At 40.2% G+C, this 27,588-nt stretch overlaps 3 protein-coding genes across 7 annotated transcripts; 1 reads left to right on the plus strand and 2 right to left on the minus strand.

Moving 5' to 3' along the window:
• Window positions 1–393: 393 nt before the first annotated feature.
• yme1l1a (YME1-like 1a) lies at window positions 394–10,449 on the minus strand. Of its 2 annotated transcripts, none has more exons than XM_034862010.1 (18): window positions 10,199–10,449; window positions 9,266–9,385; window positions 8,213–8,381; window positions 7,377–7,478; window positions 7,113–7,222; window positions 6,851–7,001; window positions 6,123–6,206; window positions 5,289–5,462; window positions 5,003–5,155; window positions 4,783–4,915; window positions 4,615–4,677; window positions 3,531–3,643; window positions 3,021–3,176; window positions 2,616–2,767; window positions 2,401–2,527; window positions 1,948–2,021; window positions 1,410–1,496; window positions 394–1,330 (listed from the first exon to the last, which is right to left on the minus strand). In XM_034862010.1, exons 1-18 carry the CDS (start codon window positions 10,232–10,234, stop codon window positions 1,178–1,180), a joined length of 2,157 nt encoding a protein of 718 aa, XP_034717901.1. In that variant the 5' UTR covers window positions 10,235–10,449; the 3' UTR covers window positions 394–1,177. The 2 variants fall into 2 exon arrangements, with proteins under 2 accessions (XP_034717901.1, XP_034717900.1); XM_034862009.1 differs by having other exon boundaries at window positions 6,099–6,206.
• A 388-nt stretch (window positions 10,450–10,837) lies between these two features.
• On the plus strand, window positions 10,838–17,975 carry mastl (microtubule associated serine/threonine kinase-like). 2 transcript variants are annotated; one of them, XM_034862373.1, is made up of 13 exons: window positions 10,838–11,148; window positions 11,232–11,369; window positions 11,467–11,606; window positions 11,707–11,795; window positions 11,894–12,000; window positions 12,110–12,257; window positions 12,395–12,564; window positions 12,711–13,748; window positions 14,036–14,177; window positions 14,314–14,328; window positions 15,627–15,740; window positions 15,913–16,014; window positions 17,335–17,975. In XM_034862373.1, exons 1-13 carry the CDS (start codon window positions 10,978–10,980, stop codon window positions 17,490–17,492), a joined length of 2,532 nt encoding a protein of 843 aa, XP_034718264.1. In that variant the 5' UTR covers window positions 10,838–10,977; the 3' UTR covers window positions 17,493–17,975. The 2 variants fall into 2 exon arrangements, with proteins under 2 accessions (XP_034718264.1, XP_034718265.1); XM_034862374.1 differs by lacking the exon at window positions 14,314–14,328.
• Window positions 17,976–18,681: 706 nt separating this feature from the next.
• acbd5a (acyl-CoA binding domain containing 5a) lies at window positions 18,682–27,472 on the minus strand. 3 transcript variants are annotated; one of them, XM_034862619.1, is made up of 14 exons: window positions 27,255–27,472; window positions 26,980–27,106; window positions 25,682–25,802; window positions 24,873–24,945; window positions 23,992–24,109; window positions 23,870–23,902; window positions 23,233–23,445; window positions 22,953–23,144; window positions 22,267–22,361; window positions 21,961–22,162; window positions 21,632–21,834; window positions 20,554–20,613; window positions 20,141–20,250; window positions 18,682–20,057 (listed from the first exon to the last, which is right to left on the minus strand). In XM_034862619.1, exons 2-14 carry the CDS (start codon window positions 27,074–27,076, stop codon window positions 20,045–20,047), a joined length of 1,530 nt encoding a protein of 509 aa, XP_034718510.1. In that variant the 5' UTR covers window positions 27,077–27,106; window positions 27,255–27,472; the 3' UTR covers window positions 18,682–20,044. The 3 variants fall into 3 exon arrangements, with proteins under 3 accessions (XP_034718510.1, XP_034718511.1, XP_034718512.1); XM_034862620.1 differs by having other exon boundaries at window positions 26,980–27,109; window positions 27,255–27,367; XM_034862621.1 differs by lacking the exon at window positions 23,870–23,902.
• Between the last annotated feature and the right edge of the window lie 116 nt (window positions 27,473–27,588).

Raw genomic sequence — 27,588 nt, forward strand, 5'->3', positions numbered from 1 at the left:
CATCAACCTTATTCCCAGCAGTGGTTTTCAGTGGGAGAGCTGATAAACCCACTGTGACCTGTAGGTTTTTGTACAGCACCAGCAGCAAAGTCTGCAGGTGGAGAACATGGCGGAGCATTTGGCAACTAATGTAGTCAGATATTTCACTACGAAGCTGGCAAAGACCAAAAGAGAACCAACGGGAAAATAAATCCTGGAGCCATTCATCTCCAAATAAATTCTAATATCTGTTTGATGTGTAAATAAGGAAGTGTCTTGCTAGCACACTGGCCATATATTTAATGATATAATTGGCCATGTAAGCTTTGAGAGCAGCTTGTGCTGCCCCCCCAGTGGCCAACGTCAGTCATTGCAAGTTAAGTTTCATTTGAGTCATGTACAGAGCAACACATTTGAGCAAGGATAACCTTTATTTGAGCTCCAAGGTCTTTGTCTCAAAGAACAAACGGAAGCACAGAGCCAATCCTGTTACACAATTACAGCGTTTGTGTGTGTGTGTGTGTGTGTATCCCCTCAATGATCAGCAACACGTGGGCTTAGAATAGGGCGTCAGATCACTCATTCCAGAAAAAAAACACGTCTTTGGGCACTTAAATAAATACAATAAATGCACCTGACATATATCATTTAGAGAAAAACAAAACTCTAAAATGAGCATTGGTATCACCTGTTCTTTGCTACAGCCAGGTGGTACATTCTAGATTGAGGTTCTTTTAAGGTTCTATGGTGTTTACCGGTCTGTACACATAAATGAGACATAGACATACGTGAAATCATTTATCTCATCTTAATACATTTACTGTATAAACCGTGTTATGATACCAAATATGACTGATGTAACAAAACATCCACAGAAGTAATTTGAGTAGAGGACAGGAAGCCCCTCAAACCCCTTTGAGTGTAGCAGATAAACTTCCAGGGAACAAATATGTATTTTTATCCAATTAAACCGTGTGCTTTTAAAAATCCCTGTAAAACCAAAAGTCTTTGCCTCAGAAAATGCAAGACAAATGAAAATAACAAAATATAATAAAAATGTTTATAAGGGGTGAAACTTAATCATTTAATCTTCACATTGATAATAAGAGGGTTACAACCAAATGAAATACAAGGCATCCGAAAGCCTTGTGCACAGTTCCATATATATATATATACACATGATACAAGAGTCAAATATCTACTGAGGTAACTGCTGGTCCAGTGATTTGCCCTCCAGCACCATCTTGATCTCCTTGGCGTTCAGAGTTTCATATGTGAGCAGGGCATCAGCTAGCTTCTTGTGCTCCTTGTTGTACGTCTTTAGGATGTTTTTAGCACGATCGTATGAGCCCTGGATGAGAGAGGAAGAAATTGAATAAGAAAGAGATACATTATAACCGTCAATTTGAGACAGCTGTGGGAAGACTCACCTTCAGTAAAGCCCTGACTTCCTGCTCAATGGCAGCTTGTGTCTCGGGGCTCTGCTTGGTCACGTCGCCGTAGGTCATGACACCAAGCTGCAATCAAACACAAATTACATCCTTAGGTTGAGTGAACAATAGACCTTCCTGTGCATTAGGCACTGGTTGTTACTGGTCATTATAAGCTGTGGCTGCCGCGAGGACATTTACTTTCCCGAGTTAGACAGAGAGATTGTTGTCTTTGTGTAATTCTATGTTCTAGCAATGTTAAATGACTGCAGGTTTTCATTCCACCTTAACAATAAATGAGTGTCCCAGTCTCTGATGTTCAAAATAACATGTACACACATTACATAATATACGAAATTTTTTTGAGTGTGTGTGTGTGTTTATATACACACACACACCCACACCCCCACACACACACTGTACAAAAAGGGTCAAGCCCCTCAGCAATAAAGGCCCCTGAACATCACCTTTTAGTGACAAACTCTGTCATCTATGTTAGCAAACGATCAGTCATTTACCACACAAATTGAAATGTTACCTTGTCACTCATGCCGAACCTGGTCACCATCATTTTTGCTATTTTGGTTGCTCCATCGAAGTCACTGGAGGCTCCTAAAATGAACAATATCGACAGATTTAAACTAATGCTGTAACACAAACAACCAAAGCATATAGTCACTGTTATCAGACGTGTACTATATTTCACTGTTCTGATTTCATTCATTCATTACATTAACACAAAGAATTTTCTTTCATATACCAGCAAAAGAAAATGATGTCTTTTTACGTTTGGTATCCCAATCCGTCAGAATTCTTTACAACCATTGCATTTTGCACTACACACACTGCTCTGAGAAACTTTTTTTTTTTTTTAACATTACGGTTTTAGAATACAGGTAAAGTATATTCTCTTTAACAGTGTTTCTGGTGCTAATAGCACAACAGGACTGACACCCAAACACGATAAAATCAAGTTCTTTGATCCCCGCACCAGTGGTGATGTTATCATCTCCAAAGATGAGCTCCTCTGCTACTCGGCCACCCATACTGACATCCATCTGAGCCAGCAGCTGGGCTCTTGTCTCACTCCAACGGTCATTCTCTGGGAGCATGGACACCTGGAGGACAGAAAATAAGATTTGGGTTAAGTTTTCACATTTAAAAGTTACCCAAACCGTGCTGGAGAGGAGTCTGAGATGAGCTCACATGGCCAAGAGTTGGACCTCTAGGCATGATGGTGGCCTTATTGATGGGCATTGCATCTTTGGTGTAATAGGCAACAATTGCATGGCCGGACTCATGGTAGGCTGTGATGGTCTTGTTCTTCTTGTCGATGTCAACACTCTTCCTCTCAGGGCCTTGTATGAAAAAGACAAAATAAAAAGGATTAAAACAAAAATATTAGACTTGGCTCCCATTCATGTCATCTCTGACATTCTTCCTGGCTCCAAGAGTGTGTCTAGGTAATCCGTCCCATGTGATATGAGGAGTGCAGAGTAGATCTAACGTGTGTGTGTGTGTGTGTGTGTGTGTGTGTGTGTGTGTGTGTGTGTGTGTGTGTGTGTGTGTGTGTGTGTGTGTGTGTGTGTGTGTGTGTGTGTGTGCATTCACCCATGAGGATCTTGTCCTTAGCAAACTCCAGATCCTTCATTGTGACCATCTCCTTCTCGTCCATGGCTGCCTTCAGGGCGGCCTGGTTGACTAGGTTCTCCAGCTCTGCCCCAGTGAAGCCCACTGTGCCCCGGGCAATAATCTCTGCTTCCACCGCTGTAAAAGAGCAATTTAACAGAAAAGGCCTTCTTATTAAAAGGTGCTCCGTGTCTGAGAGACAATGGTCTTTTACAGAAATGACAAACAAAGGTATTCTCGCAGGGCTGCTCTTTTGAATGCTTTAGGATTATTTCAGTTGACAACGAGAGCTAGTGTTTCTGCAAAATGTGCAGGATTTGCTCACTAATATCACATTAATTGCTAGTTAGAACTCAATTCTGAAATACTAACAGGGAATGACAAAGAGTGCATTGATAACCATGTTCTGAAAGATTTTCTTACCAAGATATAATATATATATATATATATATATATCCCTTATATTTTGGGATATTTGACACAGAGACATACCAGGGTCAATTTTGATCTTTGAGAGGTACCAGTTGAGAATTTCAGTGCGTCCTTTGACATCGGGACGAGGGACCGTCACCTGCATGTCAAACCTGCCTGGCCTCACCAGAGCACTGAAAAGTAGAAGCAACACAGGGTTTAAAATTCATACTGCATTGACTCTTAACTTCTGTTAAACCAACTTACCTTTATTGCTTTAATTGCATTTTATTCATCACATCTGATTTTTGAAGAGCAACGTATACTTTCAGATACTCAAACCAAATCTTGGGTTTAAATTCACTCATGGTACAATTGGAAAATGAACACTGTGAGCAAATGTCAGAACATGTACCACTGCACGGCACATTCTAGTTAACTTTCCATGCAAATGTGTAAACAAAATCACTGCAGAACTTTAAGTTGTTGTCTAAGTGGAGTTGGTATAAAACGGGTCAGTGATTCATTGTATTTGTTTTGTGTACATGAACCAGTTCCATTCAGACTTCTGTAACACAAACTAGGACAAGGCCACAGATAAAAACAGCCTGAGGCATCTGTCAGAGGGTAAAGGTCACAGTTGAACAGTTGTGTGTACATGAACTACATACTGTAGGGATTAGGGAAAGGCAATATTATATCAATATTGATATATGATGCTAGGTATTGTTTGAAATTTTGGAAGTTGTCATATCCTGATGACACAAGTGTTGTCTTTTCCTGGTTTTAAAATGCTCACATTATGCTCATTTTCGGGTTCATGTTCATATTAATGTAATCATGTAACTTTCCTAACACACCAGACTTTTCTAGCTGTTCCATTATTTGCCTTCACCAACGCATAATATATCAACAAATGATGATTATTTAGCAGAAGTATCAATGTGTGTATATTTTGTGAAAGCACCAATTGTCAACCCTACACTATTGATAGGTAGGTAGGTATTTGGTAAACTATGGAGATATTGGTTTTTCTCCATATAGCCCAGCTCTAATAGGGATTGATATTTTTTCAGCTTATTTTAAACTTTGTTCCACAATCGGCTATGCTACCTAAATATGCAAATGTAAACCTAATTTAAAAAAAAGTGAAATGTAAACATACCTGTCCAAAGCCTCTGCAAAGTTTGTAGCACCAATAACAATGACACCCTCGTTTGGTTTAAACCTGTAAAGTACCAAAACACTGAGTTTGGGAAGTCAAAGTTCTTGACAGCAACATTTGATCTTTTCGACCATGCAGTTTTCAAAATGACAAAGGCAGAACACTGACCCATCCATTTCAGCCAGCAGCTGGTTAATGGTTTGTCTAGAGTAGGGATGCATTGGAGACTCGATCCTCTTTCCGCCAACGCTGTCCAACTCATCAATGAAGATAACACAAGGAGCATTCGCTTTTGCCTCTTCTGCAAACCACAAAGATTATTAGTCGTTTGGAAACTCCTCCTCAACCTCACTGGTTAATCACGTTTTCTCACATCCGGTAAACTTACTGAAAAGGTTTCTGATTCGACTTGCACCCACACCCACAAACATCTCATCAAACTCTGATCCAGAGGCGTAGTAGAAAGGCACATCGGCCTCCCCAGCCACAGCCCGTGCTAACAGAGTCTTTCCTGTGCCTGGTGGACCGACGAGGAGGATCCCTGAGAGGGTAAAACCAAACAACTTAGAATAAAATAGCTGGATATATATATAAAAAAAGAAAATCCAAACTTTTGCATTAGGCTTTTTCCCTGGACAGAAAAAACGGATGAAACAGAACAAAATATAAAATACCTTTAGGCAGCTTTCCACCCAGAACAGTAAATTTCTCTGGGTTCTTGAGAAAATCCACAACATCTTGTAATTCGTTCTTTGCCTCCTCTGCTCCTTTGACATGCTCAAATGTCACATTCTTCATCTGGATGGGGTCGACTGCAGAGTCAAGACCAGATGTGGTGCGGAACCTCACTGTGAAATCCCAAAACAAATGGTTCACTATAGCAACACCAGTCAGAAACCTTTCGCACATCTCACACTATAACAGCTGCTTACAATATGCTTACTGCAGTATGTATCTCAATATAAAAATCTAAATGTATACTTTTATACAATTATCAATTCAAGTATTCAAACAGTTCTAGCACATACAAAAAAACATACATAGTCGAAATTGATATTAAAGTACTACTACACGGTGGTATGCAGTAGAATAATCAGTCAAACAAGCACACTGGGAGAAAGATGGTATCTTATCAGCTATAATGTAAGGTATTACCTTTTAAAAAGGTGCTCTAAGCAATGTCACACGTTTTTAGGCTACACGGACGGGAGGGGGCGGGATGAGGAGGAGGGACGGGTGAGCTAGTCTTAGTCTTGTTTGAAAATAATGTCAACAAGAAGTGACGTCACCCAACATTACTAAGAGCGTCTTTTAAAAAAGGTACACATTCAAAACATCAACTATTTAAGCAGAAATAGGCTCAAGTAAAAGCCTTATTTAACATCTTTGGAGGCTCTAACAAGCTTTGTTATATTTGCAGTGTGCATGTAGGGCAATATTGACTTGATTTGCAAGCATAGGAAAGAATAAAGACTGAAACAAACCAGCATCAGAAAAGGAGCCTTTACCCGAGAGAAACGGGGTTCTTGACAAGCCATAAATACCAACAAGGAGGAGGGCCAGCAGGATAATCCTGGTTCTCCTCAGCGAAGCTGTAAAACAGAGCACAGACAAAGATGAGATAGAAGTTCTTTGTGTCAATCATAGGATCTCTGTGTTTTAACTCGGCACTGGCACCCAAAGAAACCTGGTGCAGCTGTTAGAGGTCCCATGGCATGACATTTTAACTTTATGAGGTGTTTTAACATTTAAATGCGTTCCCCCAGCCTGCCTATGATCCCCCAGTGGTGAGATATGGCGATGGGTGTAAACCGAGCCCTGGGTATCCTACTCTGTCTTTGAGAAAATGAAAGCTCAGATGGGCCTATCTGGAATCTTGCCCCTTATGAGGTCATAAGGTGCAACTATCAAGTAGAAGTAGACAAATCTTTAAAACTGACATTTGTTGATCTAGGTTAAAGACAGATTCAGCAACTGCACAGCCTATTTCTCGCTTAAAATGTTCTCAGAAATAAGTTTTGGTGAACTATTTTTGTAAAATAAGATATTGTATTCCGTCAAAGCCACTATGACAGTGGTGTGGAGCTCACGAGCAGCCAGACCCACATGACACGTTTGTCTAATCAGCTGCAAGTCAGGGGTGTGCAGCATCAACCACGGATGTATGATGTGGCGACACCACGTTTCTGTCGTGTCGCCCAAATGGATCAGCACTGTTAGTAAGTGAGCCACTTGCCTTGTGTTCTCTGAGTGAAGGCCTGAGACCTCATGAACCCCTCGGTGAACCCCGTCTTGAACGCTTCCTGCTGGTTATCTGGAAGGTGCTTTTGTTTAATCAGTTCGTCCAGTGATTGTGCTTCTGGTCCCTTTTCCCTCTGTAGCAATCCCTGGGAGAAAAATATAGGGAGAGAGTTGGTTGGAAAGCTTCAGAATTAACCAACCCTTAATTATTTTGGTAATACAGTGCCCTCCAACCGGTCCCACTAATCTTTGCAGACCTTCATGAAGGCTGGTGTGTAGGCCTCGGACTCGACCGGACCGTCATAAGCAGACTCTATCCGCCTGGTCCTTGATTTAAGTGTCTTGAAACCCCGACTCTGGATCCATACTAAAAAAATAGACATAAATGGAAAGCCCCAAAAACATTAAACACACTTCCCTAAATGTCAAGCCGTTCATACACACACACACATCCCCCCACACACACACACACACACACACGCACGCACACACGCTTCAGTGTACAAAGTCATGTTTCTCACCGGGCAAGGTTTGTAGCTCTGAGCATGCTTCCTTTAGAGGACTGTGGTATTGTCTGTGGAATATTGGGGAGCCAAAAACACCCAACCTTCTGTGTGAAAACCCTGTCAGACAAGAAGGGAAAACAAGTTTGTTTCACTTAACATATTATATAATGACTAGGCGTGTAAAATTTTCAGAAAATGTCACGATTTGATTCCAATTTTTAAGCTCACAATTCGTTGATTTCTTAATTAAAAATTGATTCATATTATGTCAATATAGTTACTTTTCCCATGTATGAACGTGTGTGTGTGTGTGTTTGTATATATAAATATATATGGATTTGTGTGTAATTTGTTTTTTTAACATCCTGTCATGATGTAAGTGTATGTTTGTGTGTGTGTGTGTGTGTGTGTGTGTGTGTGTGTGTGTGTGTGTGTGTGTGTGTGTGTGTGTGTGTGTGTGTGTGTGTGTGTGTGTGTGTGTGTGATGTCTGTAAACTACTGGGACCTTGAATTTCCCTTTGGGGGAATAAATAAAGTATGTATAGATCTATCTATGTATCATGGGATTGCAGTAGACTTAGAATAATTTCTTTTTTAATTATTTTTACATTTATTTATATGTACGTATGTATGTCTATATATGAATCGAATTTTGGAAATCAATCAATCGATTTTGAATCGATAGAGCTTGAATCGTGATTCAAATCGATTTCTTTTTTTGCACACCCCTAATAATGACGAATGTGTAAAATTAGCTTTCTAAAGTAACTAAATTGTCTGAGATTCGACAGCTTTTGATAAAGTAAGATTTTCCCAGAAAACAAGACAGCTGGAAAGCCTAAGCTGCTCACCATGCTTGTTGTGGAAGAAGCTGTCTGAAGAAACATGACTCGACCTCCATATGGAAGGAACAGCGGGAGGTTCTTCGGGCCCGGGTGTGGGCAGTAACCTGCTGACCAGCTCATCCAGCTGACTCGCCCTGATCTCTGACAGGCCCAGATCCCTCAGACTCACAGTGGGCTGGAAAGAAAGAAAGAAAGAAAGAAAGAAAGAAAGAAAGAAGGAAAGATAAGGTGTTTAGCCTTTTCTAAAATTGATCATTGCGTGCATGTGGATTTTTAGAGCCTTTGGAAAAACACACTCCTTTTTCAGAGACATAGACATTTAGACAGTGAGATAGACCTGCTTCACTACTGTGGGATGTGCAAAATAATTACTTTGCACATGAAATAGACAGACAACGTGACATGTACTGGTAGGCCTGGGAATACATTTCTCTGCTAGTGTAAAATAAAACAAAAAACTGCTTGTGCCATTCTGCTTGTGGTGTAGATGAGTTAACATACTGTGTTTAATAAAAATAAAAAAGTGTGTGTGTGTGTGTGTGTGTGTGTGTGTGTGTGTGTGTGTGTATATATATATATTTTTCTATTTCTTCATCTGCGGGATTCTTCATCTGCAGATTCCGTCTGGCCCTGGCCATTATTGTGTTTAAGAAAAATGTGACTATTGAAGATTGGGCATCCTTCACCTTAATCACAAAAGATGTTTTCAGCAGGAAAACATTTTTATGATGAAAATTACATTTCAAACAGCTTCAGTAATATTCATTCATGAGTGATTTGTCAGGCTTCATGTGTGTAAGCCTTCTAAAAAAAAGCCCCCCATCCCCCACACGAGCAATAACTGATGTCAGACTAATTCCATGATGTTATTGGCTGCAGAGCTATTGTTTACCGTAGGTTTTCCAACATAAGTAGTGTTCAGTACAATTTTTGCATTACCAACAAAAGCAACAAAAAAGTTCAAATACACATTCATTCCAATTCGGAGGTCAGACCTAAGTCATTGATGATTATGTGTTGTATCAATCATGTCATGTACCTGTGTGGTGTCCATCTCACCTCTTTTAGATATGGACTGTGGTCTGGAACGAAGTCTTTGTGCAGGGCCTGGACTGAAGCTGTGGCTGAGTTCTTCAGAGAGTGGAGGGCATTGATGAGCTGGCTGAGGGGCACTATCATCTGGCAGATACACAATCAGACGAGGAATTTTACTTTAGAACCTTGTGGCTCATAATGTGCCTACACATACAAAACAACCAAACAATATATACACACTTATATATATATATATACACAAACTATAAACAGAAACAATATAGAGGCATGAATGCAATAAAGAGAGCAATACAAATTATTTAAATGTGGAGCATAGTGCAAAGGATACTGGGATAAAAAAGTCATACTGGGATAAGTATTTTTTAACACATGATGAAATGTACAATCTTCCTTTACCATGTATTATGCACTAAACACTTACATAAGTTAATGTCTGAAAGGGATTTCAGGTTTTCCTGGATGTTATGTGAAACGTCCAGACAATGAGGTCGGACTGTTATTCGCTGACTACTCTGTTCCGCCAATCAGAAAAAAGTCTGGCCCACATTCGTCAGACGTGTGCCAGTTATATAACTTACACTCAAAATTAAGTTAGCACCCCCAAATCAGATGGTGACGTCATGAGAGAACCAAACGTACAAATCGCGCTGTCCGTGTCGGATCTTGCTGCTTAGCTCACCACGACAACGTTACGTATGCATGGGCTGACTATGAAGAACAATGCTAACATTAGCTGAGCTAGGTTGTCATTGAAAAGACACATTGAAGACATAACTTAAACAACAATATCCAGATCTTCTCATTGCTCCCAGAACTTTCCGTTCCATACAAAGCTTACTTTATAACTGAAACGCATAGCTGTACGTTGTCAGAGGAGGACACATTAGCTACCTAGCTTAATTATCAAACATCTGCTACCGGGCGGCTATACGTTACCTGCTGTTGCTGAAAACACGTCGACAGTGAAAACATTTTTGCCGAATGATTACCCAAAATCAGCAGTCGGGGGTTGATGTGTGAGGACAGACCCTCTATATAACTCAAATGAACCAGTCCTCCCGGTGTGGTGTCCTTTTTGTTTCCCTTGTTACACAACTTTCAGCAGCTTAGCTAAACAACAGCAAATGGATTCTCCGGCATCTGAGGTCAAATGGACTACAATATGACGTAATGCCGAATTACTACCGGGTGCAGACTGCGCTATTACATCAGTTGTGGATCTCAAACCATGACTTATTAAAATTAGATTATAAGTGCTTAAAATATATATGACAAAATAAATATTTCCATTCCCCTGTAATGTGCGCTTTAGCTAAAGTACGCTTTGCTGGTATTGCTATAGGGTATTACACAATTTATACATTACTGCCTGATCAAAATTAAAATGTCAAAACGACATGGATGGACAAAAAACACAATTAAAAAAACATATATATACATATTAAATATCCAATATCGTTCGCGTATCCCTAATTGTGACTGCTGGTGGTTCACTTTGCAATTTGACAGCGAAAAGGAATAACCCCAGGGATGATTTACACACAGGCAGTTAGTTGAATAACTAAACGGAACGGAAGTTCAGAGGACCCCGCGAAAGAACAGTCAATTCAAAATTTCAAAACAAACTCTAGATTGTTGTTTCAACACGCAATGTCTACTGACCTAGCTGGCTGTTATAGACGCAACCAAACTCTTCATTTAAAAACAGCAGCACAATGGACGCAGGTGAAAAGCACGACTCCAGCCGAAAAAATGATAAATCGGTGGATACTCCTAAACCGCCTTCGATCGAGGATTTCCTCATTTTGAAGCCCATTAGCCGCGGAGCTTTTGGAAAGGTTTACCTTGCACGGAAGAAGTGCAATTCGCGATTATATGCCATTAAAGTAAGTCGGGTTGGTCTTTGACAACGTTAAATCAGTTAAGTAGACTATTTGAAGTTGCTTACATGCACTCTTCTTCTCTTTAGATGACAAAGAAAGCCGACATGGTTGATAAAAACATGACGGGCCAGATGAAGGCAGAGAGAGATGCACTTGCTTTGAGCAAAAGCCCCTTCGTAGTTCACCTGTTCTACTCCCTTCAGACAGCCACCAAGATCTATCTGGTATAACCAGACACAAAAAATGGCACTTGCAAAAAACACATTTACGTTAACATTATTGTAAGTATTATTTCCATATGTTTTTGTTTGATTTTTACAGGTAATGGAATACCTCATTGGGGGAGATGTCAAATCTCTGCTTCACATCTATGGGTATTTCGACCAGGATATGTGTGTAAAGTACATTTCAGAGGTTGCACTCGCTTTGGACTACCTCCACCGACATGGTATAATCCACAGGTACTTTGATACAATTTCTTTAGGTTGATTGAGTAATCTTTGGGTGAGGGTGAGGTTGATTGTGTGACCTGTGAATTTACATGATTTATAACTTTTTTAGGGACTTGAAGCCAGACAACATGCTCATATCTAACAAAGGTCACATCAAACTGACAGACTTCGGCCTTTCTAAAGTCAAGCTTGACAGAGGTACGAGTCCCATCAGCTTAACACCTGAACAAAGTGTGACCATTACCACTTGCAATGTTAGTAACATTTCCCTTTATTTTATGACTGCACTTTATCAGAGCTGAGTCTTATGGATATCCTTACCACTCCATCCTTGGCTAAACCAAACAAAGATTACTTCCGCACTCCGGGTCAAGTCCTCTCCTTAATCAGTGCCATTGGATTTGTAAGTGGAATGTATATAATTATTCCTGGAGAAATGCCCTAATTGCGTGCTGTATTTATGCAAATTTGGTGTTGAATAATGACATTTCCTTGACTTTTATCAAACACAGAATTCACCTGCAGAAGAAGCCAAGCGTCACTGCAGTACATCTGCTTTGTCCAAGTCCTGTGGCAAAATAAAACAGAAGAATAGCTCTCTTGGTTCTCCCTTGATGAAGAAAAAAGATCAGCGGTCCTCTCTGGTTCCTCAGAGAACAGGTCATTATAGATGACTCACTGGTTATGCAAGGACTGTTTTTTTTATGAAAGGCCGGTACATAGTTTAGCTTCCTAGTGAGATTTTGACATTGAGAATGTGTTTAAACAGTTTTGGTTCATCTGTATTATCTCTACAGGACCCAGCAATATTGTCTTTAGCCCTCATAACCTGTCAAAAAATCTGACCACCAAACTGCTGAAGATCAGGAAGAGGTGTGACACGATGAGTGTATGCAGCACCACTGACACTGAAGGTGGCTTCAGTCCATTGTGGGAATGTGAGGACTTACAACATCCTGGTGCAGATGTAAGCAGATACAATAAACAAAAGGATTGGAATTTGATATTCTTTCAAAATAATTCATTAACTTTTGCCATCACCAGTTCCTATACCTTTCTGGTTTGTTCATTCCTTGTTGTGAAAATGGATTTTCTTGTATCTTTCTTTTTCAGAAAGAAAATGAACATACTAACAAGCAGAAGGTTGACTTGCATTCTGAGTCCAAAAGGCCCAGACAAGACGGTCCGCCCTCAAAACTGGCCTCTTTTGGCTTCTCTGCCGGGGCCACGAGCGTTCTGTCAGATCCAGACCATCTTGCAGAAATGAGTTCTCACACCAACACCCTGGGGTCCACAGATCTGGATGATTCTTGTCTATCAGCCTCATCGGCAAAGAGGAAATTTGCTGACGTTGGGAGAAGCCCCTTACTCCTGGAGATCCAAGCCAAGAAAAGTAATGCAATCTACAAGAGATGCTACGAGATTCCACAAGAGACTACGTCGTTTCAAACTGGCCTGACTGGAACATTTTCAACCATCCAAATAAGTGACTTTGCAGTGTCCACTGAGAGTATTGGGTCAGCTGAAGTCCAGATCCCAACGCGGTCCAGTCCCATTTTTGTGGCCAAAAGTCTGTTTAGTGAACTGGAGGATTTAACAGAGGACGTGTTTGAAGACGAAGCCAAGGACCTGTCACATTCAAGTTTCACATCACCACTTGCTGGGAAGAGTGACATTTGCAGGAGCTTGAGCCTCGACTCTGACGGGTCTCTGCATGAAACATCTCTCACTATTGACAGCCGTGCATCTCTCAAGCCAAGCAAATGTTCCATAAAAAGGATTTTAGCATCACCCGAGGAACAAAAGGAAAATAAAGATGTGTCCATCACTGAATCTCTCCCACAAACTCCCTCTGCTGTTAACACTGGAACACCTAAACTCGGTCACTTTAACCAGGGAGGATCTCAGTGCTCCTTCTTCAACCGGCTCCCTGACCTGGCACAGTCCTCCTCATTCCTCAAGCCACGAAATGTTGTAGCCTTCCGTAGCTACTGTAGCTCCATTAACCGCTCCAACACATCAGGGATGTCCAGATTCAGCGTGGGTTCTGTTGAGGCTATGGACATGTCCACAACCGCTTCTTATCACTCTGCGTCTGGAAATGCAACGCCAGTGCAGAAAAGACTCAGTTCCAACAGCTCACTCTATCAGGTACGCATACAAAGACAGTTTGGACAAGGTTTCGCGCTGGCTGTACAGTCGTAGAACTCGTTCAAAGCAGCCTCACAGAACCATTAGAATGGTTGTAGTCTTTTGTGCACAGAAGTTGTCTTGGCTACACAAAACCTTTCAGGGTATAGTTTTGTTGTGTAATACATTGTGATTTAACGGTTATTGATTTAAAGGCAGTTGGATTGAATAACACATTGTGCAGTTTTTGACTACCTTTTTACCTTAAATCATTTTTCACATTTCCTTGTATTCCCTTTTTGCATCAGACTCCTCAGCCCATGTCGACCACTTGCACCCCTTTCAGGACCCCTAAGAGTGTCAGAAGGGGTGCACTGCCTGTTGAGGGCGCACCCATTTTAGGAACTCCTGACTATTTGGCTCCAGAGCTTCTCTTGGGAAAACCACATGGTAAGACAGGGAATGCAAAATTCCAAGCACCTTGACAACCACAACGACACAGAAATAGCCCAACACATTCTAATGGTATTGACATTGGATGGTTGACATTGTAGTCCCTATGACAGGCCTTCTCTTTGAGTTTCAGGAAGTCGTCAGTGTGGTAAGTTTATAGTGTTATTGGTGTTTGTGCAAGCCAGCTTGCATGTTTACCCAGCCTGCTAATACGCTAGAGGTAACGAGCTGATTCTTTCCCCATTCTCCTTTCCCCACTGGTTCTGTTTCTGCCTCTGGGATAAGTGAACCATCTGTGGGCCCGATCAAAGGGAAGGGGGCAACGTTTAAACTTTGTGATTATAAAGGCTACAAAAATGGGATTGTCTTCTAACATTAAGCTAACACCATTGTTAACAGCTGGGCAAATCAGGCTGATGTGCTTTTAACTGGACAAAATCTGTAGATTTTGGGTAATTGTGGCACATTGTCAATGTGCTATGGCATTTGTTTTTTATTTTTAACAACTGCAAAAAGTCATCTAATAATAACCGTCTGATCTAATAGGCCTGGACGATATGGAGAAAATTAGAAATCACGGTGTTCTTGACCAAATACCTCAATATTAATTTTGTGGCAATATTGTGTTGACAATTGATGCATTGACAAAATATCTTCACACTTATTATTAAGATAAATAATCTTCAGTAATGTGGACAATCTTCAGTAATGTGGACATAATGAACTTTTTGCAGTTGCTAAGTGGGGAAAAGGCAAATAATACAAAACAGCTACAAAAGTCTGGTAAGTTCAAAAGATCACACTAATATGCTGTAATTCAGCCTTTAAAACCAGGAAAAGACAACACTTATGTCATATCACGATATTACAATATCCCCAATTGAAGACAATATCTAGTCTCATGTCACGATATTGATATAATATCGATATATATTGCCCAGCTCTATGATCTAACATGCTGTTATTCATTCGAATGTTATCACGTCAGTCGGCCCATGCTATTCTGTAGCATGGTTGCTGCTATAGGAATTCATCAACAAATGGTCTGTGACATGAACAAACCTGTGGCAGTATTTATTCATCGGCTGTCAAGTGGCTTTCAACAACAGTGAGAATTGTGAGAAATGTAGTGTTAAATCCTAGCAGTCATTTCAAATTACCACGCTAGTCACAAATATCACAGGATGTATTTCATTGTGTTTGCAAAATGACAGTGTGATCGCTAATGACATCTGATATCTCAGGCCTATTTCATTCACCTACGGGTAGAATGAAATAATGAAGTTTATACCCAGAAATTCAATCCATCCTCAGCCTAACTCAGTCCCTGCTTCTGCCACCGCAGTACAATGTGTGCACTCTAACCGGAATCACAGGGAAATCTGGTTTTTGAAGCCTTTTGCTGCAGCAGCTGTATGAAATTGACTTTTCTTTGCTTCCATCCAGACTGCATGGTGGATTGGTGGGCGCTAGGTGTGTGTCTTTTCGAGTTCCTCACAGGTGTGCCACCGTTTAATGACGAGGCGCCTCACCTGGTCTTCCAGAATATTCTCAACAGAGGTGGGTTTGGTTGTGTTTTACAGGAGCATCCAAAACTAAACCACAAAATGCTCTAAAATAGGTTTAAAAATGTGTATGAAACCTGCCTTACATATTAGTTTTAGTTAAACAAATGGTTTGATCGTATTGCTGACATGCTTTTGTTGCTCCTTTTACCATCTCACAATTTTAGATATTCCCTGGCCTGAGGAAGAAGAAGAACTGTCTGCAAACGCAAGAAGTGCGATTGAAATCCTCCTGACCATGGACGTGACGAAACGAGCTGGTCTGAAGGGTGAGGACCGCTTTTCAGTTTTTATTTTTTTGTTTCTGAATTTAAAGCGTTGGTCCTCAGACCTTCATGTAATTCATTAGAAAAGCCATTGATTAAGTGGTTCCAAGTGATCAATAGGGTTGGGTACCAAAACCCGGTTCCACTATGGAACGGGTTCCTACGCAGCCGGTAGGAATCGGACCGGATTAGAATGCAAATTTTAGTTCCTCATTTAGGTTCCACTTAATGTGTTGACTGAAATATTTTCCCCCTGTCGCTCTAAAACAGACGCAAAAATATCACACTTTCTCTGTAGTCTACCGGTAGCTAGCTACCGTAAATGTATTCTACTTTTAAAATGCCGTATTTTCTTTTTAGGCTCTGATTAGCATACCAACTCAACATTTATTTTGTTGTTACTGGTATTTATTGTTAAATTATTGTAGCTGTGTTTTAGGTGGCTTAGTTTACTAAGTATATAGTTAAGTACTTTAAAACGTTAATATATTGTTAAATTTAATTCATTTTCAATTTAAAAAAAAAAACTATAAAAAAAGCCTTTTTTTAAAGATTATTTTGGGGCTTTTCCCTTTATTTGAAAGTGACAGTGGATAGACTGTGGGAGCAAGATGGGGGATGACACGCAGCAAAGGGCCGCGGGTTAGGCTCGAACCCGGGCTGCTGCAAAGACTCAGCCTACATAGGGCGCACCCTCTTACTGGGTGAGCTAGAGGTCGCCCCAAAGACCCTTTCTTTGATGTCATTTTGAGGTCACGAAAAAACAATGTAAAATTGAGTAAAAGAGACGTGTACACAAGTATTTTATTTTCCAATTTCCTTCTATAAACACATCAAAGACAATCGGATAACCAGATTGTTTTCCTTTTTTGTTTCCCTATTTACTCATGGTAATTGGGAAACTGGCTGTTTTTGGTTTTTGTTTATATCATTTCAAAACGAAAATCTGTAGGCCGCCAAGTACACGGACCGATTGACAAAGTGCACATTTTTGATTTTTGAAGTTCCTAATCCACGACTTTCTGGTGTGCCAAATATAAAGACTCTCCTGAGTACACAACTTACAACTAAATCTATTTTGTTTTTACACTAGTGATGTTTATTTTAACACATCAGGCCTATATTTCATTGTCTGACCAATTTCTTTTTAAATTAAGTATGATAACTTTGCTAAAATCTATGTTTAAAAAAAGATTTTAACCTTTTCTAGTTAGCTATAATCAGGGAATCGCTGATAACAAAACGCTAAAATTGGCCTGAGTTTCATCACCTGTTTTAAGTAAATCTAGTGTGTTCTAATTATTTTTGCTCAACATCCACCAGAGCTCAAGTGTCACCCCCTGTTTGAGGGCCTGGACTGGGACAACCTGCATAACCTGCCGATGCCCTTCATCCCTCAGCCAGAGGACGAAACCGACACCTCGTACTTTGATGCAAGAAACAACGCTCAGCACATCACCATGTCCGGCTTCAGTCTGTAGACTTCCAGACAGCAACAGTTGAGTTTTATTAAAGCAGCCTGCCTACTCCAAAAATCTGAATTATACAAACAAATACACGATAATGATGTAGATTCTGATTGGTTCTCTGTTTGTTGTAATACTTATAATAAAAAATACATTTTACCACATTTTATCACCGTTCACCAGAGCCAGAAAAAAGCTGAATCTGTTGACTTATTTACGAGTATGCAGTGCAGAAAGCAAACTTCTTTTACAACTTAGTATTACCACTTTACATAGTTGTCTCTTAAATTAGGTTCTAGCACCAGCAGAATAAAATTTGCTACGGATTTACTTCGGTTTCTGTTATATTAATTCATAAGTTTGTTGATAAGTTCATGTACACGTGGCTCTTACTACCTGATAACTTTCCATGCAGTTAAGCTTTTTTTTTTTTTTTGGCTACACTGTTAATTTCTCTTTGAGGGGTACAACACTTAACAAAAATGCTAATATATTAATCCAAAATTTATTTTTATGTGTAAATCTTGTTAACCTTCACAGCCATTGTTTTAAGACTGGGTACTTTGTATTCAAACAGAACAGTTTGTGGCTGATTTTATGTCATTTTGTTTGTGTGTGTGATTTTTGATGTGATGTCCTGTCCATTTTCTACACTACTATATTTTTTAGAGAAGTTCTCTTATTCAGCTATTTGGGAAATTTTAATTTTATTCACTCAAAGAAAAAAAGAAAATACAAATAAAATCTTGTTTGTAACATGATGTACTTTGTTCTTTTTCTGATAAAACACCATAACGATAAAATTTAGATTTTTTTTTTTAATTTAGCATGTTTTAAAGGACAGTTTGGGAAACGGTTTGCTTTCTTGCCAAGGGTTAGATGAAAAGATCAAGACCACTCTCCATTATACTGTACTGTTGTTCCCCTTTTCTTCTTTAAATTCAAGATCATGGTGAAATTTCCATTAAAAAATTTCATTTAGTGTTAAAATGGTAGTATACCATTTATTTTAAAATTGTAATCCTGCTATTAATCCCTTTTTTTACTAAATGCATCGGTAAACATTTTTTTTTTTAATCCTAAATATGTAACACCGTTCCATGTATCCCGTTAATCCCCAACCCCGGCAATTTTTCAAACTCATCTAAATCTCAGAAAAAGAGTGCATAATCATATTCTCCAAAGTAATCTTGACAAATAAAAATGCTTTATGAAAACTTTATTTTAGGTTTGGATTATTACATGCAAACACCCCTCTGTCCACAGGCAGGGAGGGTGAGAAAGCATTAGCACATGTCAGTAGAAAGGTAAACTACTTTATTTTTTTATTAAAACATAGTGCCTCTGGAAAGATTAGTACTATTGCAGATGCAACCCTTTGTAAATGATATATTATTCTATATTAATAATACATAGGAATGCAATTAAAATACTGCATTTTAATCTGAACTGTACAGCTATTGTATACAATTTACATAGATCTGCTCTGAAAACAATTCATGATTACCATTGCTCGCACAAAATCTTTCCATCATATTCGTACAAACATCACATTAAAATTAGACAAAATAGAAAAACTTGACAGCGTAAACAAAAGACAGTGACAAGTGTTATGTACTAACAATCAGACAGCTGAGTGGTCACTGAGACAGTTAGATATTCTCACTACATAGGTAGTGTGATGAATGTTAGTTTGGTCCTGCACTGGAACTCTTATGCTACAGTATGTAAATGTAAGAATAACCATTATGAGTGTACCTGTACATTATGAGTGTACCTTATGATGTTGAGGCACCTTTTCTATTTGAAGTTGAGACCACTTTGACATAAAAGGACAGTCTGATATGCGGCAGGACAGCTGATGGAAACAGTTTGGACAACTTTGCCTAACAGATGCACAAAATTTAGCGGCTACTTTTAACATATACCTCATTTATACAGCTGAGATCAGCCCAGCAATGTCTTCCTTATAACTCGCTGAAAGCAATAAATATTAAATTATCAGAATTTAAATGAAATCTCACATATCAATACATTTTTACATTCAATCCTCCCTTCTAAAACTACAGTTATTACATTTTGTTATTATAGCAGCATTTTCTGGGCAACTAATGAAAACAACAATTTTAAAATGTATAACCACATCGTTATGCGTTATGCTTAAAACAACAAAGAATTGGGCCATTTTATGTGCAACGCAGCCTTAGTTATGGAAATAATTGACAAGCTGCTGTAGCTGGTTTATAAACAGGCTGACAACATCATACCTGTAAGTTCCCCCTCTCAAAACAAAAATTCCAGTAGAGTGGCATCATCTTGAAAAGCTTATATAATCACTGACTGTGAGCCCATACATTCATGGTTCTACATGATTCCACATCCACAGTACAACACACTTGAGAGATATATTGCTCTCACTCATTACTCTAGGTGCCTTCTTCATAGTGCAAAAGCAAATTACTGGGCTGTGGGTCTAAGCAGGGGGAGTTACAGCCATTAGCAACCAGAGACATTTGGACGACTCCTCTTTATCGTCCGTGTCCACGGGTGTTTGGGGGAGAGCAGGTTCAGTTGATTCGTCTATTGAAGAAGGGGGACATTAAGGAGTTCAGATGGGCAAAACAATGGTACTAGACTGCAATTACATTTCTGTGAAGGAGTACCTTCTCCTCCTCTGCAGATGTAAGCGAATAAGCCACTGTACCACAAATGGCCATATGACAGCAAAGGCCAAAGTGGTCGGGGAAATATCAAAAGGCCACCAGGATGGTTTCTAGGGAAAAGAAACACATAGGACAGATAAATCTGCATTGTTTCAAAGGGAAAATGCTTCGCCACAGTACCGTCTAAGTCTTTTTAGTGCCTGCACATGATCATTAGAGCAAGACTGATGTTTTGTTACACGTTTCTGGATTTATTACTTTAAATTTACTTTATATCGGAATATCAAATTTTTGAATCGCCAAAATATTTGTATCAATATCCGCCTTAAAATTCCTTTATTGGTTGGGCTAATGATAATACAACCTTTGTTTTTTTGCTGAAACATGGTTTTGATGTAAGTAGATTTGTTTACCCGACGCTTCTTTTCCACCGGGGTTGATCCAAAGGTTGGAGACAGAGACATTGATTTTGCCTGCAGAAAGTAAAAAAATAAAAATAAAATGAATACCTGATACTTGTCAAAGGACAAGGTAGGCAGCATTTAAAAGTAATTTCAGTAATCCTCTCTAGTCAGTGTTGTTTACAATGCCAAAGTACAAACTCCTTATCGATGTTATTTTCAGACTGTGTACTCCGTCATGCGATAAATTGTATGTGTAGTTGGATTCCATTCATGTCATATTGAGCTGCTCCTCACTGGTTCCAAATAGATTGGTTACATCTGGGAGATCGTCTTTGGACAGGAACAAAACTCATTCCACTGGCATACTTAGATTTCTCATACGCACGGATTACAAAATTCATAAAATACCAACAAGCATGTTCCAGATTCATCTATGCCAATATTGTCCGAATTCAACTACTTTTCAGACTGGCAGTTTCATCAATGGTTTGTGTATTATGAATGTTGAATCACTTTAAGAATATTGCCCTTTGTCTTTACTTGCTATATAAAAAAATAAAATAAAAAAACAGAAAGTAGTCCCAGGGAGTTGTTTAAACATTTGGTGTTTAAAATGTCAGAGGATAGAAAATAATTCCCGTTATGATTTTTTGGCGCCCAAGATGACATGTTTAAATGTTGCTTATTTTGTCAGGCAAGAGCCTTATCACATAAGACCAGAGGTGCGTAGTAACGATTTACATGAACTCTGTTATATTTACTTGAAGTTTGTCAAAAAAATGATACTTCTAGGAGTAGTATTAAACCACTATACTTTTACTTTAAGTAGCTTTATGAAGAAGAAACTGTACTCTTACTGCGTTAAATTAGGCTCCAATGAGCTTGGTACTTTGCTTTTTACCTCTTTGGTATTCTAGTCATTGTTGTTCTGTCAATTTTTGGCTACCCTACCCACCTCTGCATAAGACAAATAAAACTGGACAATATTCCGAAGGTGGAACAAAATGTGGTGTTTTTGGGGCGGTTATTCCTGAAGACAAACTGGTCGGACCTCCTTCAGGGAATAACATAAATAAAGTGGCTTGACCTGGCTAGCAGACAGAGCCTCTAGGGTGTGAAGCCTCTCCAGAACACTCTGCATGTCCTCCTGTAGTCTCGCCAACACCACGACTATCTGCTCATTCAGGCTGCCCCCAGGTGTTCCAGCTCTCCCCCAGTGGTCCCCGTCCCCGTCTCCACCACCGGACATGGGCATCAGAGATTCGGAACCGTGGCCTGGAGACCTGGTGCCTACAAACACAGATGTTATATATAAATGAATACATGTTAACAAAATGACAACAAAGAGAGAATGTACAGGGTTGCCCTGTTCAGAATGCAAGGAGTATAAACGACATGTAAAAGGGACACCCTCACCCCTTTCTCTTCTGACCAAAGAGCTGTCCGACATATCTGCATTCAGTCTCTGCGGCATTGTTCCACCGCTCTCTCCGTCTTCACCTCCAAACCTGATGACCTGCACCTCACCGTTGACATCCTCCTGGCGCTCCTCTAGAGGCAGCAGGACGAGGTTCTCATCTTCATCCGGGTCGTCCGAAGACCGGTTATGCTCCGAGCTCTGGAGAAGAAGCACATATATAAAATAAAATAAAAAATAGTAATCAATGACTTGCCAAGAGCTACAACCATGGCACCAAACAAGAAGTTTTAGGTTATACTGGCCTCTTCCTGGCCAAACTGGTCCACAGAATCGCAGTAGACTTCACTGTCCGAGTCACTGGCCAGGTGGCTGGGACCAGACACATCTTTGCTGGGATCTGAGATCAGTACAAAAGGCACAAAAAAAAACCCACTGTAATTTGAAATTCTATTGAATTTGAGGTTTTATTTAATTGTATAGAATTATTCTGACTTCACTTTGACAGTCTGATTATCCATCAACATATGTTCCTTTGATCTTAAACATTAGAATTATTCATACTTCCAGCTTTTTTCATAGATTTAACAAACAAAACGAGGCTAGCTCGCCCCTCCCTCCTCCTCCTCGTCCCGTTCCCCTCCCCCTCCCTTCCGGGCACTAACCCCCGCAACCCCCCAGGAACACTGTCTATGTGTGGTGGTGCAGGTTTGCTCAGTTTGGTCTTGTTGGCGTTTGTGGACCCTGGGCTAATTGAAAACTGAAAAATTTAAACTGTCCCAAAGCAGCTGTTGTGTAAAATTTTAAAGATTCAGTGTCTGTCGAGTCGCCACAGCCCTGGGATTGAAGCTTATAGGATTACATCCTCACATGGTGCGTAGGCAGTGGGTGAGGGGAGTACAGAGTCCTCGGAAACAGAACAAGACTTTCACAGATGCAAGATTTGAAACCAGAACAGAACGTTGCAAACATGGAACGTGGCGTTCCTGACCTGTGTGGTGACCGTTGAGCAGAGGCTGTCCGACTGAGCCCTCCTCGGAGTTGTCACTGTTCAGGGCAGCCCTGGAATGACTCCCATTGGTCAGATGGGTGACCCCGTTGGCCACTTTGCCATTGGACAGGGGCGCTTTGTGTCTCCTGGCTGAACCCTTCTTTTTTGGCTGTGAAGCTGCTGATTTCTTGTCTGAAATACAAAATAAATAAAGAAACTCCCATTCACAAGATGTTTTTCTCACAGTATGTTATAACCAAGTCTTAGTCTTATAACTTACCGTTTTTGACGTCCCGTATCACTACTTCTTGCTCTTCGTCATCTTCTTCCTCCTCCTCCTCCTCATCTTGTGTTTCTTCCTCTGGCTTTTCATTCACTTCCTTTGATTTGAGCCTGGCCGGACGAGTCTCCAGAGAGCCGTTCATTTCCATCGTTCTGGCGATGCTCTTTGCGATGCTCTTTGATGGCATTGAATTCAACACTGAACCAAACCCTGTGCAATAGTATGGATTTCAAAACAAATACCAAAATGCAATACTTCCTCTGAAAAGGATCTGATTAACATAATGACTGAATCAAAACAATCTGTTTAACATGAGGTTTAGGGACATAAACACCAACAAAAATGCCTCATATAAAAAATGTTCTATAGGTCGAACCCGCGGCCGCTGCGTCGAGGAGTAAACCTCAACATGTGGGCTCCCGCTCTAACAGGTGAGCTACCCAGGGGCCAAACTTTCTCCATTTCTGATAGCAATAGAAACATTCAGTTGTGCTAAGCTACGTGTTCTGTGACACTATTCCGCAAGCGTGATCTGACTGCCAATAACAATAAGCGCCAAAAGCATCTGAGCTACAACACCAGACCAGTACTGAACTACTTCACCACCACACTATTATTTCCACAATATACTTGCCTTCCAGTTGCCTAGCAAACTGTGTCAAACGGGCTGAGCATATAACAAAGAGGCAAATTATGAAAAAGGTTATGCTGCTGTTGACAACAAAGACAAAGTGAAAGGAGGTGAATAAAAGCCACCTGTGCTCAGGTCGGAGATCTGCGTGATCTTTTTCTTCTCATCAATCAGCTCGTAGAACGGCCCGAGGACGCGTAAGAGCTCCTCCACCTCGTCTGTCACAGGCATACCCTCCAGAATCTATGAATCAATGACAGCGATGTTTAGCTCAAATCCACCAACAGTTAACTAAGAAGTGTGACCTTAATTGCCTCCTGTTTTTTTAGGCTACAGGTTTTTTTGTTCACATAGAGCAAACACCTCAACACTATCCACCAGCTGCCTGTCCCGAACACACTGAAGAAAAAAAAATGGCCTCTGTAATTCAATTTTTATTTATAGTCTCAAATCATAACAAAAGTTATCTCGAGACCCTTTACATAGAGTAGGTCTAGACCACGCTTTATAATTTAAAAAAACCAAGAAGTCTATTAATTCCTCAAAGAGCAAGCGATTAGTGTGACAGTGGCAAGGAAACACTCCTTTTTAGGAAGAAACCTCGGACCGGCCCAGGCTCTTGGTAGGCGGTGTCTGCAGGCCAACAAAACCAAACTGTGCCAACCTGCACCACCAAACATAGTCAGTGTTCCACCCTATAACCGACCAATAGGAGTTGGGTGAGTCATCGCCGCAGCAGCATTAGCAGGTAGGCTACTTCCACAATGCGCGTTCATGACTCAACCAACTCCTTCTTGTCGGTTATGGGCTGAACAGTGTTTGTTATGGTTTGTGGTGCAGGTTGAAGGCAGCTAGCAGATAGTGAGGAAATTATGGCTGTATGTGACAAAAAAAGGTTTGTAGCCTAAAAAAAAAAAAACACACGACATCGATTAAGGCACCTTTATTATCAAAATTGCTAGTATTCCTATACAATACAACGAATCAGTCTGTTTGAGTAACATACCAGCTTCATTTCATCAACATAGGCTGCCATCGCTTCTTCTTTTGGCATATCTCCAAGAGAATTCCACGCATCCCTGAATCAATAAAAAAAAAAAAAAAAAAAAGATTGTTATATTGCTTTTATCCAGTAAAAGAGTATAAAGCATCTACGTTACGTCATCAAGATTGGTTTTTAACACTTCTGTCCCAGTTTTCAACTTAGTACACAAGGCTGGCTTAGTTGAGGTTAATGTGTTCTTAGTGAGCGGAGGGTCAAAGGCCAAAAGAAACTTAACTCTTTATTAGTAACTAGAGTTAGTCCTAAACTAAGGGTTCCATTTTTGTGGATACACTTGCAGATCCCCACCCAAATGTAATGGGACCATGAGAGAACTTGTGCAGCCCAGTGAGTAAGAGGTTACATTCTCAGAGTTTACAGAACACAACTGGAGACTAAAAAAAGGAAAAGCACTATGGTAAAACCCCAGTAGAGGGAATTTGGCCCAGGCTGGCTTTGCACAATAAAGGTTAAACCAAAAGCAACAAAAGTTGTGTAATGTGCACAAGTACAATTTCAACAGTCCAAGGTTTATCCAGAATTCAATTTCACAATATGCCTTAAAGATTGTTGTATTTACACATTAACACATGCTAGTCAGCTTGACCCATTGACGGAAAATGATTCCGAAAGTGACCAATAAAAGATCCACAGAGAATAGTGTTATTAAATACACTAATATTTCCCTCCATAAAAGATACAAATAATGCAAGAAATCTGTATATATTTAAAATAAAATTATTGATTGATTCTATTTTTCCTTTTATCTTTACCATTTTGCTTTGCCAACTGCATCCCAGAAGCCAGGTCGGGGTATATTGCACGTTCCCACAGTGGCTTGTTTATAGTAACTGTAGAACTTGAGCATCATGTCGTTGGAGGGCTGAAAGGGACCTGAGGGAAGTAAAGGACAGTTCATACTGAAAATGTGCAAAATAGTTGCACTATTCCAACGGGTTTCTATCTCTTACATATCAGTGAAGTCTCTGAGATGAGATGACTTTAAAAAGTGACTGTAAGGACTTCTGCATTAAGGTATATAGACTGCTGGCAGGGAGGCAAATCTGCGAGTAAAGTGGATTAAGTCTTTTAAATCGCACAAGATCCAAAGCAGACCAAGCTGTTGCACTGCACCAAACTAGGTCTGATACCATTCTGTTTGCACCCTACTGAATGTTACAGCTATGGGGCGAACTGGCTTAAAGAAGTATTTTAGCACTGGAAAGAGGGTCTTTTCATAAAACTGGCTGTCTATGCAGTAGAATGGTGGGCGAAAGTTGTTGTTTTTTAAGTTGGGGCAACATGGCCAGAGAAAACAGAGAAAATGAGCTGTGGTATTCTGTAACTACCAGAACGCACTGCATCGCACCAATAAACGCTTCCGCTGGTGGGTGACACAACGCGAGCACATCTCCAACTGAGCTTGACGACGAAGATGATACGTGAGCAACCTGTCTGAACGCTGTAAGTCTTCTGGTAGCTGTGCCAAGAGAAATCTCAATCATTCTGAATATTGCAGAGACAGCGAGCAGAGGTATATGTAAACAGCTAACATAGGCACAGGCTAATTATTGCTAACTGACATGCTAGTTAACATTAGTAATTAAACCTAAACAGCTAGTGTAAGTCAAAACTGCCTGCGAGCTTGTCCTGTACTACTCCTCTACTATGCAACAGTAAGTCGCGTGGTTATGACACAATCATTAGCCTAGTTTTGCAAAAACGTCTGCTACGGAGCCATAACATGAGATACACGTTTAAGGAGCCTTACATACATTGGCATGTTTCTTTAGAAATAAACATCAGACAAATCCAGGTCTCTTTATACACCCATGGCAGCAGCCATAGTAGTCAGAGGTACCCAGATGACGCAAAACGCGTCATTTGGCGTATTTCTGCTGCTATAGCCTGTAAGTAGGGAGATCTGGGCACTGGGAAGGTGGAGTTAAGTTAAACATAGTTCAATTAACACACACTAACAACATTATTATGATACGAAGTTGTTGAAAAATCAGCAAAGTATCCCTTTAACTGCCCTAAAGTACTATTTTTGACTGGTTTGTTCACTTACCATCTGGGGCTAAACTCTTGATCACTTTGACGGCAGCCTCGAACCTCAGCAGGGTCAACCGTCTCTCGTCTTCCACTTTGACACTGTCCACCTCCATTGTGTCTCACTGAGACAGTCAACACACAACCTACAGACAGGCAGTAAACAAACACAGCGTCACATCTAGGACACAACGTCTGCTATGCGACGCGCGTCTAACTGCCCAGAGATTTGTCAGTAATACAACCTATACTTCCGAACTGTCGACGGAAACGCTCGAAACCGGAGCTGCTTACCGTTAAAGTCAACGGCCTATCTGTTCGTCAGAAGGCGACCTGTCTCTTCAGCCTTCGATCACACGCCATGAACAGCGTAATGGAGCCAGGCATAGGGGCATTCTGGGAGTTTGAGTTTTAAACCGATATTTTCAACCTACAAGCTCCACAATCCTTCGCGTCTATTACAACCTACAAGGCTGTTGGGGAAATGTAGTTTTACGGAGTAACTAAACATTTGTACTAAATAAACCAGAATACATTTATTAGGAGTTGAAAAATAAGAAATGTTATTTCACAATAGTTATACATTTTGATTTCATCTCGGAGGCCTAACACGAATCCACAATATAGA

The sequence above is a fragment of the Etheostoma cragini genome, chromosome 22 (assembly GCF_013103735.1).
Source record: "Etheostoma cragini isolate CJK2018 chromosome 22, CSU_Ecrag_1.0, whole genome shotgun sequence".
Lineage (NCBI taxonomy): Eukaryota > Metazoa > Chordata > Actinopteri > Perciformes > Percidae > Etheostoma > Etheostoma cragini.